The 11,483-nt window shown below is 36.1% G+C and overlaps 1 protein-coding gene across 3 annotated transcripts in view; it reads left to right on the top strand.

Moving 5' to 3' along the window:
- Positions 1-11,483, top strand: part of LOC113501576 (serine/threonine-protein kinase 26) — a 70,756-nt gene that overhangs the window by 9,525 nt on the left and 49,748 nt on the right. The window contains exon 1 of one of the 3 annotated variants that reach the window (XM_026882794.1): positions 9,824-11,294. The exons of 1 other annotated variant lie outside the window; for it this stretch is intronic. In XM_026882794.1, coding sequence (XP_026738595.1) covers positions 11,007-11,294 — 288 coding nt within the window. In that variant the 5' untranslated portion in view covers positions 9,824-11,006. Of the gene's footprint in view, positions 1-9,823; positions 11,295-11,483 lie in introns of those variants that run through there. One more of the 3 variants, XM_026882795.1, reaches the window with a different exon arrangement.

Here is an 11,483-nt window from a genome sequence, read left to right as displayed (position 1 = left end):
AGCATCATGCTATAACCAGCGTCAAGCCGTTTGTTATATTTAACGAAGCAATATAAAATGTTAAATTTATTAATTATATTCTTTAAATATTTAGTATTAGCGCACACACCTGAATTTATATAATGCTTATTCATTATTATACAAATATTAGCTTCGGTTGGTAAATTTCCTATTTTATCATAGAATACTCTAAACAACACTTAAGACTAAGTTAGACTTAAGTTATTTTAAAACTAGTAGGTATATAACCTTTATATTTTGTAGAAGAATGGCTACAAAAAACTGGCTTAAACAAACCAGGTGAACGTAACATCCTTCTTACATAATAATTACACACCTATAAACGGCACCTGCAAGACCTGCATAACTTTACAAAACTGACACTCGAGCTTTTATGAAATGTTAATTATTGTGTGCCCTAGCCGAGGGACGTGTCTAAGGAACGACAGTCACCGAGGCATAATATCGACTCGAACCTTAAATATTCATACGAGGCAGCCGACGCCAGCCCATCAATATTAATAACTCGCCAGGCCGGTGATAGAAAAGCGCTTCACCAATAAATTGTTAAGAAACTACCCACCTATTACTTACTAAATATTGTTTATCTACCTTCGCAAATATTCTTCTTTTTTATTTTTTTTAAAACGACACTTACAGTGCTATCAACCTAGATATCTAAAATGATATATGTAGGTCTTACTTACTTAACAGAGATGGTGTGTTTATATTTTATCAACAGTAGCTGATATTATAAGTTCTTTCACCTTGAAAACTGTGTACTTGTATGCTGATAACTTACGAGGACCCGTAAGTACGTAGATTTAAATTGACCGGTTTACATACTAACGTGTAATGTAACTAACCGCAGTTAATGAACTTAGCCATCGTACGTCAAGAACATCCCAACTCATTTATCTTCTCATGATTGCACTTTTTACATACCCTGTTTTACTTATTAGACAGACTTCGGTACAGGTTTTCTATTTTGATTAGAATACACTTGAGGCTATCAAACTGTAACATATACCGTAAGTTTTTGCTGTTCAATAATACTTAATGTATTCTCGAAGCAAAGTTTAACTGTTACATACCAATCGCCTGCAATATACGGTACGTTGGAATTTGGTCTATTTGATTTTGGTTTTTTGCGTTTACGCGGCAGAACAGGCTGTAATCACCTATTATTGGATTACAGATATAATCTTGTTAGTTTGAACAAATAGCTTCATTGTAGGAATATAAATCTAATTTAGTCTGGCAGTACTCGTGCCATGACAAATATTCCTCGTCATTATCGCACCGAATTTGATTGATTAATGTTTCCGAGTCCCAGTAATAACAAAGGGCTTCAGAATTATATTACATCACGTCTTTAATAAATAGTGACGTTTTTGTATCGATATTGCAATAACTTACTTTGATTAACTACATATTAAGTTCAAACAATGTTTTTAAGTGCGTACGGTGTTATGTGACCTGGCCACTCATCAAGATAACTTCGTTCGATGATAAATCACTTCGGGCGACCGATCGATATTCATTTATTTACATAGAAATGATATGACTCTGTATACTCTCGTAGATTCAATTTCACACCTCAGCTGCATATCCTTGCATCAGGATTCTAGCATGTTAATTAAACTGAAATTTCGGTAGGGTTTAACGTAATCATGCATGATTCTGTTCTTAATTTGTGTGATTGAATTCGAAACTAAATTGCTACCAAGTAGCACGAAGATGTTTCGAGGTCGAATCCGTTATAAGTACGTAAAGTCAGGTTTTGACTGGGCCACGCCGGTTTACGGTGCACGTTATGTAAATACTCAACGGTTTCATATGCCACCAGATTAGTCAATTACTATTGGTATTTTAGAGTAACTAATCACTAATTTCATTAAGTATGTGTTTACATATTATGGAGGAATATATTAGCAGCATACTGTAATCACACATTATTGTTGAAATATTTGTATAAACAATTTAAGTTGTGAATATTTCGTTGAAAAAACAACCACAATAGTAGTTGGATGCAAAAATAACTTATATGAGTATTAAAAAGGCAATTAAATATTCAAATATGACACTAATTGCAAAATTATAGACAATGAAAACGTCCGGTTGTTTCTTAAGTAGTAATTGATTTCCAGACATCGTAAGAGAGCCTGCATTAATTGGATTCGCGTGTACATCCGACCTTGGCCTTAGATTCATTAGTTTGGTGTCCTACACGCGATGCCGTTGTTATTATTGTTGTGAGGAACAGCGTTTATGTGTGCAAATAGGACATGATATTTATGTAATTCAATTAGATCAGATTGTTAGCAACTGCTAAAATTGCTGTGTTTTATAATTCGAGCCTAAGCGGGGAATAGGTTTACGTAATATTTATAGATTTCAAGTGAAATCATAATCTACGTGTCTGCTTTTCGAAACACGTAGGTCTAGTCTAGTTAGAAAGTTTAAAATATATTATAATATTATCTCGCTACATTTATAAGCATACTCACTTTATTCATACGATTATTAACCAGATGTGCTTAATCATGTTTTAACTTTTAAGATGAGATATGGAAGTGTTACGTAGAAATCAAAGCGATTTTTATGCCGTCGGAATTGAATGAATTGCTCGGTAACTTTGGTCGAGATTAATTGACAAGATTGTTTGTACTGTTCGTTAAAAATTGGTAGCGATTTATTAATCCGACATGTCGGCTGTTTTGAATGTTATCCATCTGGATACATTTTGTGTAACGTCGAAGAAACAGCTCAGAAGTTGTAGTAAACATTTTCCGCTAACCTAGCTATTTTCTAGATCAAGGTGTGAGCTATTTTCGGACAAACTAGACTGGTATATTTTCGGTTTACAAAACGAAACATTTCTAACTACGTTAGCTATTTAATTTAGTTGCAAACATTTTGTTAGTAGTGTATTTCAAAGGATTTATTTATCTAAAAGCTACTTGACTTGCCGAGTTTAACTTCTACATCATGGTTACAAACATTAAGAAACTATTTATAAGTAGATTCGAAATATTTTAGATGCCACGCTCTGGGCTCATTAACATAGAAGTCACATTAAGGATACTTGTATTTATTCCGTTATGCTAGTGCTAAAAGCGCTACATAGCAACAATCTCGAGATTACATCTTTCAGTTTCTTGAATGGAACTAGTTATTACGCCTGTTAGACCCATCTTTATGATCACTTTTTTAGTAACTAGAGTCTTAGCAAAAAGTAATAGAAACATAAATAAGAGGAGCGTAACACCTTTGTGTATAATCATTGTTAAAATGCTTTATCGCTAGCAACAAATGTTAGCTAATCCGAACTTACGTTGGAAATGTCAAGTGACATTGAGTGAAATATTATGTTGACGCAATCTATAGAGTGCTAGTACTAATGGTAATTTTCTCGACTGTGCTAACTATTTCGTCACAGCGTCCCGCGTAGGTGTGTATCTCTAGTGTATTACGCATTACGTATTCACAATACGCCTGTAAATTCATGCTAATTACGTTCTTAGCGAGACGTAGGGACAGTGTTGTTTCGGCCTTGTAATATTATGTTACACGTTTCTATGTATTAATAATAATAATAATCTTACATTTGAATTAATCAATTTACCTACTATGATTTGAATACTTGCCTTTTATTCAGATATTGTTATTTATCTGAATAAAAGGCAAGTATATATCATAGAAATATCTGTCTAAACATAAAAAGTCAAAGTGAAACTTTATGAACGCAACGTGTTACCATATTTAGTAATCATTAACTCCGATTGAGTTCATTCTAATCGACGATTTAATGTTGCGTGACCGTTCGTTCTAGTCGTAGGACGTAGGCACTTTCCAAAATTACGTCCATTCAGTCGACCAAGTATTCTGTTATTTAAATGGCGACAGTTAATAAAATGCTATGAATAGAAGAGATTAATGACTTAACCTTAAACAAACGCGTAAGTAGTAGTTGGCTAACAATAAGTTATTATTGTTGGTAAATATGAATGTTCTTAATAATATTCTATTGATAATACACGAATCAAACAATACATCTAAAATTGTGAAAAGGTTGAACTATTAACGACAGAAGTAAAGGTTCGTGCCGTGGTTTACGCTTTAACTTTCAATAGTCAAATAAATAATATTCTTACAATTTGATTCGGGTCACAGTCGCCTAAAATAAACTAATTACTTTTTAATATGTTATTTAATTCCATTAAATAAATTTTCTATTAATGTACATACCTGTTTTTTATCACGATAAAGTCATTAGGAATCGATTGGTCATCCATTAGTAATCTTGTTTTAATCGTAATAGGAGGCATAGTAGCCCGCTTAATTGGTGAGAATTTAAACCGAGTGACGTTTATTAAAGCTATCTATAATTGAAGAGATATACTGTAAAAGGTCTCTTTTGCATAATCTCGTTCGGTCGACGTTTCAGCACAGACGTTTATATTTAAACATAAAGTGAGGAACTATTTTATTCAAAATTGAGAGTTGTACATAGATACTGATATTTTTATCGAGGATATTTATAACAGTAATAAGGCCTATGTAATGTATTTAATATGGCTCAGCAGACATTAACATTTTTTTTGGTGAATGAATAAATATGGCATTTTTGTAGACAGTTGTTAAGTTTCAAAACAAATGAACTGTAAAATATGGCTCTGTGTTGTATGTTAGGGTAAAATATACAAGTACCTACTTATGTAGACAATGATTTGTTTTTAAAATCTCATGCATAAAATATGAGCAAATAATGACCAAAAATTACTTATAACATAAAGATTTTATTAAGTTATGAGTAAGTACGGAATTACCCATTCGACAACAAAAAAACGAATTATTAGTTGACTTAAAAAAATATTTATTTAAGCAAGATGTGAAATATACCGTGTACGTTATGTTGTCAAGCAGATATTTCATGGCTTACAGGCAAGCATAAGTAAATGGCCTTATTAACTATTGAGTACTTTTTATGTAATTCACTTATTAAGTAATTTTTTACCTTTCTTAATTTGTTGATCTTCACTCATTCAATGACAGTTCTCTCGCTTTTTTAAATATTTACAATTCAAGCAAATCACTATCAGCACCTAAATCTCGACGCTTAAAGTGAAATGAGAGCACTGCCTTACTTCCTGTAATGTTACATTTAGGCTGACCTCAAGTAAATTAACGTGAGAAGAGTTTCATTAACTTGGTAACGGACTTTATTTTTCATGTTAATATTTTTAATAAGGCCTAAATCCTCATGCCGATACTTAAAAAGTCAGCTAATGGACTTTGAACTCACCGACAACCCAAAAATATAAAAAATTACGTCAGTTCTGTAAAACCCTCGGTAATTCTATCGTTATACGTATGATAGTTAAATAGGTCCCGTCTAAAAAATAGAACAACCAGTCTAGCTCGGGTTAACCCTATTTGGTTCTGCGACTGTTAACAATGGAGCTATCATGTTCCCTGTTCAGTGTTCATCCTGCTACGGGTCACATGTTAATTGTAAATACTTAAGCCTTTGTCTATTTCATGCTTTGAATACATTGTAAAGATGTGACTAGAAAACTCTACCATCAAACAACATTTTTTAAAGCTAGTAGGCTTGTTTTATTCCACCTCCAAAGAGCTGATAATAGACCAGAATACGAGTAAACACAACTAAAACTATTGTTTAATATAATACGTTTTTCATCCATGACCTCTATACCACAGTATCGAATTTGAAACTGTTAGTATAATTAGAATGTCACACAATACTCTTGTTCTCATATAAATAATATGTCGTTCTGTTAACCACAAACTTTTCTAACGGCACTGCAAGTAGAGTTACAACCCAGCTAGACAACACAATAAACACTGCGTATAATTGTTATACTTGTACTCACATAAAGCGCACAGCACACAAACAGACGCATCGAACAAGCGTCGGGTTTCATTGCAAACGCATAATATTTTACTATGAAAACGTGATGTTTTCGCACTACTACTCGAGAGGAAACGGTCCACTTTACTCGCAATATACCAGTTACACGGTAGCTAATTCCCTGACATTCGAGTAAGTCATTCCCTCAGTTCAAAACACTGTTTTCCAATGCGCAAAATCACTTAGGTAAAGGCGTCTTTAATTTGCATCAGAATAAAGTGTGGACATGCGATAAATCATACAAATATTTGATCAGATACTAGGTATACTTGTAAAAGTTTCAGTCTGTAAAACGCACGCTGCATAAAGGAAATTACTTACCACAACTTTAAAAGGAGTCAAGTCTCCCTTGCTAGCTTGCCGACTTCAAAACTTTTAGTTCATATATGTGTTTTATTTAAAACGTAAGTTAGCAGTGCCTTGAAAGTAATCCGTTGGTAACGCTCTAAAATAGTTTTTAGCGTAACTTCTTTTAGTTTGTTGAGAAGTATGCTTACATACAACGTCGCCGGTGGCGCGGCACGTCGTTATCTACCGACGATTTTCTTTTCCCACTCAGTACCATGTGGAAATAGCTCTTTTCGGACGATTGCCGTCGTTGCATTCGCTCCACACACGGCTGTACATTGAATAATCGAGTGCTCTTGAGCTAGACGACGTCGAATCACTAGAACTTTATTGGAATGTATTTTTCAACTGTATAACAATTTTATTACCGTTTCATGTGTTTCTATCTGTCGGGATGAAATATAGATAACCTTTTATTTCACATTTCCTTAGATTCGGCTTTTATTGCTATTCGAGAATGATTTAATATTTTGATGACAAGTATAAGATGAATGTTCGGTTCGCAACTCGTAAGACCATTACAAAACAGTTAGATATATTCCATGTTGATTATTCGTTACGCAAAAAAAAATATCACGTCACTTAATTACTCAAAGTTATTATCGTTAATGAATCACTAGCAATTATATTCAGTGCTCGTTGGACTATAAAAAACTAATAAACAGTATGCCTAACACTGTTTCATCATTAATGTACCGGTAGGGAACATAAAGCGGAACGTCGCACATCGTTCACACTCCACACACGACATTGAACTCTACTACAAAACGAACTCTGTTTGTTTAGGACACAAAAGTCCCATTCCACCTGAAATGGAACTTTTGTGTTGACGACACTACAATATGAGCGCTTTTTAAATAGACAAATATTTCTTTACGCGTTTTATGAAATCGCATATATTTTTACTGAGAATTTCAGGGGAATGAGGAAATTTTGCAAACTCTTTTTAATTGACGAGAGAATAACCTTTTTAGCAATGCCCTTATTATACTAAATTTCTTTTAAAACTACGTCGTCTTCCTTTCAATAGGGATGATGACAATTTTTGTTGCAGTGTCCCTCTTGTATTATAATAATGGATACGTATTTTTTAATTTGTCCCGCACACATAAATTGACCAAACTACAGTGAATGAAACTTACGCGTGACGTCACGATTGAGTGAAAATTTTACCATATCGTTACGTCACAAACCCCCTCTCCTAAACTTTAAAGCAGTTAATCTTTGTCAATTCTAGTTTTTTTGAAAAAGGAAAAAATACGTGTCTCATACTTTTCAATTATCTAACTGAGGGACTAATGAGATTTTTTCTTTTTATACCCAGTCATCATCCCTATTGTACTTCTCTTATTCATGAAGGTGTCTTCATAGAGTAAATGTGAAAAAATATTTCTATAGAAGGGCTGTCCAACATTATGTTAATTTGAATATTAGAAAACACAAAACCTTATATTTAAAACTGTTTTATAATGGGGTGATGTGCGAATTTCATCGACGTTTCTTTCTGCTTGATCCAGTCATATTGACGGTGAATTTCAAGATTGATTGCCGGCACTGAATAAATAATGTCATTTTACAATCTCGATCTCCAAGGTGGAGCAGTACCGGTACAGTGCTTGCACCGGTCGGATATTGCGCTCTTATGTCGTCGTCGGTTCGCTTAATGCGTTTCCGATGTGACGCAAATGGGATGTTTTGTACCTCCGCAACAGCGCTCGCGTCACTACCGCTACTGTGGTGCAGGTGTGAACCATCCGCTAACTGGGACAGTTAGTTGACTTTCAAGATTGCAACCAACGTTACGAATGACATCTAGAAATAATGTCTAGCACACATCAAGTTATAACTTTAAAATGATTAATGATATAAATTATAAAACGTTATGTTCCCTAAATTATCTCTCCGCAGCTTCGGTTTATGCATTGCACCAGCCGTTTATCGTCGTATACCCTGAACTGCGTCTGTAAACTCTGCATCAAATGCGTTTAGAAGATTTATGTTCCCGAAGTTTCCAAACTCCAGTTAGTTGGATAGTATATCGACTAGACTACCGATCACGTACCTATGTTTAGACTAGCATCCATGGTATTAATCAGGGAGGTTTCCATCGCTAGTAAAACTTGTCGGATAAAGTCTGCTCTAACAAATAAATGTGTATTTTTGGTTTCACTAGCGATTTATTTTACTAGAACTGTGAATTGTTATTTTTACAAAGTCTCTTATCGAGATATCTTTACAGTACATAGACTAAGGAATGTGATGGTATCACGATAACAGCTCTTATCGTTTACCTTGCTTGGCCTAAGAGACCAACTGATATGGAGAATTAAGACGATTTAATTCAAACAACTCTCGTACACAAATGCTTAGTGAAGCATGCTACGTTCATCTTTTATCTTATTTGGATTGTTCGTGTTAAGCTGTACTGAAACTGTAGAATAGTTTCGTTTTATTAAACTCTTTTTTTACTTTGGCAGCCTTCGTGTTGGCTTACTTTTTGTTCTGAAAGTAATCATTGTCTCCAGATAGGTTGTGTTCATTCTTTATGATACATGTCGGTCTTCGTCGTTGATTTTAGTCACGCGTAGGCATCGCCGCCTGTCGGTTGGATGCCTTTGTTATTTTTTTTAAACAAATACCTTACGCGGTTCCCCATTTATAATTAACGTTATAGCTACAAAAAGTGACCGTGTACGTGAAACACTCATTCAATAGTTACCGGTGAAGCAATTAATCCAAAACCTGTCCTGGTCTCAAGGTGGCATACATTTATTTACACATAGATTGAATATTAAATTTAACTTAATTATTCCTCTTTTGTTATGTAATTATTATACATTTGGTCTTTTTGGCATACATTTGACATTTCTCCTATGCTACGTGTTTAACTTTGCCAATTTGATATTCAACCTTGTCGAATTCCTGTGTGCATCCCACACGATTTCGCACACCTGTAATGATAGTCCTAAATTAGTTGCTGTCTATATCCAATCCAATAGAATTGCACATTTTCAAAAGTTCCGTGTTTGATGTAGAACTTAAATGACATATTGTAAAAAAAATCATTGTTATGAAAAGCATTACAGGTCACACAAAAGATTGTAACGGACCGTAAACCAAATAATGTATGTGGGACGCATTGCCTAATGTCAAACTGTTATGGTGATGTGTAGCGCTGCCGTATACGCATGGAATTCCTTCCACTTCGGCTAGGATAGTATTCCATGCACGGGCGAGCGGGCGGTGACTCCTCGCGACAGTCCACCCGATGCCATGCTCGGCAGTCCTCACACAGAATACTAATGTACTTCTATTGTGAGTCCAAATTCAGACACTCGTTGTTGCGGCCCAACGAAAGTTTTGTAATGTCTTTGTCTTGCTGACTTTCGCGCTCGCTAACTGGAACTGGTTTGAAGCACCTATAGCAATGCGAGCAATTTGCAGCTTAACGTGTTTTGGCATTTGTTGATAGAGATAAGAAAAGATGTGATGAATTTTACTTTTTCACAGATTTTCGTTTATGAAAAATTCGTCATATTATTATGCGTTACTGCAGCAGTACGCTCAGTAAACATGTAATGCAACTTAAATACAGTGGTGGTCTTGGTATCTAGCATTCCGCCCGTATCTCTATAATTTGTAGATCGCTGGCGACGAGCAAATGATATGGCAATAGCATTGAATAGCTGTGAATACTTGTCTTATGCACTGCTGGGTATACGAAGCCCGCGCGAGTTTCGCTGCGCTGCGCTGTCGGAGCTGCCGCTGCTGCACGCTTCGCTGGCGCCGCTCACCGCCCGCACTCTTGCTTCACCCCCCGGTCCCTTGCGAAAAAATCATAATGCAATCGCCAGGACGGCCGGTGTGGAACGCTCGGCAACCAGTCGCAACACGCAACCAGTCTACATTCAAATGCGTTGAAACTCACACGCCATCCATCACGATGGATTTGTAGTGTCGGGAAATAGATTTCTCTAGCAGCCGGTGGTGCGGAAACTATCAGTGTTGCGGGTGACCATAGTGACATTTGAATCAAAGTTGCCATTGAATGTTGTTATTCAGTGATGTGAACTTGTACTTTTGACTGTCCTTATTTTGTTAAATTCACTGTTCCACTTGTATGCACAAGTTGTAACTGTGCTGATCATTATTCGATAATCGTCCTCGGCACATTTACATTAACAGCATAACCTTTATCGTGCCCTACAACTACCGTTTCCATTGTAGATCTCGCTTTGCCAGCCTACTTCATAAATTACACCCAAACTTACCATTATTGCCTGTGACACACATAATAATAATATCTGCTTCGTAGGCATTCAAAACAAATAATTTTAGATGGACCATTAGAGACCTTATTTCGTCAAAACAATTGTCCATCAAACAAATTAATTCTCTACGCGTCTTAGTTGCGTCCGGTGACGGTTGCTTTCGAGGCGTTCATGTTTTCAAACTGTCTTTCAATCGCGAACAGTGGCCTGGATCACTCGCTACCAACTGGTAGCAGATAGGAAATGTGTGCGTTATCAAATATTTAAAATCATAAAGTGACACGATTGGCTAATTATAATTATCGTCGTTTTAAGAGATAAGACAGGTGGAGAGACTCATGAAATGTCGTTTGATGTCAGTGCTTTACCAATATCAATGGAATGAGGTGATATACCTATGGATTGTGCAGTGTTTGTGCGTGCCTATAACGTGATTAGTGTATTGTAATATGTGGGGGGCCGCGGTATCAAATCCACCGCATTATCACTACGTGCAAGGACCTCCAGGTCCTATTGCACAAGTTGGACCGAATGGCCCCATATTGTCCGGGCCTACAACTCGGCACTTAAGACCGCAGTCTTCTTATTCGTTACCACACGGGAGTAATGGTCCCGGGCGCTGGGGCTGGTCGGGCAGCAATGTTTCCTCTTTTGACCGGCGTCAGATGAAAGTGCCGCCACAGCCAGCGCGCCCGGCACCCGTCCGGCCTTCTCAAAGCCGATATACTGGAAATAATGTAAGTGGAATAAGGGAAGCCAAACGCCGCCATGTAATTTAATTCGTTTAATAGGAACTTTCATGTCCTGGTGTAATGTGCGTGAGTTGATAGCCTGTTTCATATAGCTGTACTTTATTTCCTCGTCTCTTGCAATGCGTGTCGGATGTCGACTGCGCACGCGTCATTCGACACGAAGTTACATTTCTC

The sequence above is a fragment of the Trichoplusia ni genome, chromosome 15 (assembly GCF_003590095.1).
Source record: "Trichoplusia ni isolate ovarian cell line Hi5 chromosome 15, tn1, whole genome shotgun sequence".
NCBI lineage: Eukaryota > Metazoa > Arthropoda > Insecta > Lepidoptera > Noctuidae > Trichoplusia > Trichoplusia ni.
This window is presented reverse-complemented; position numbering and strand designations above follow the sequence as displayed.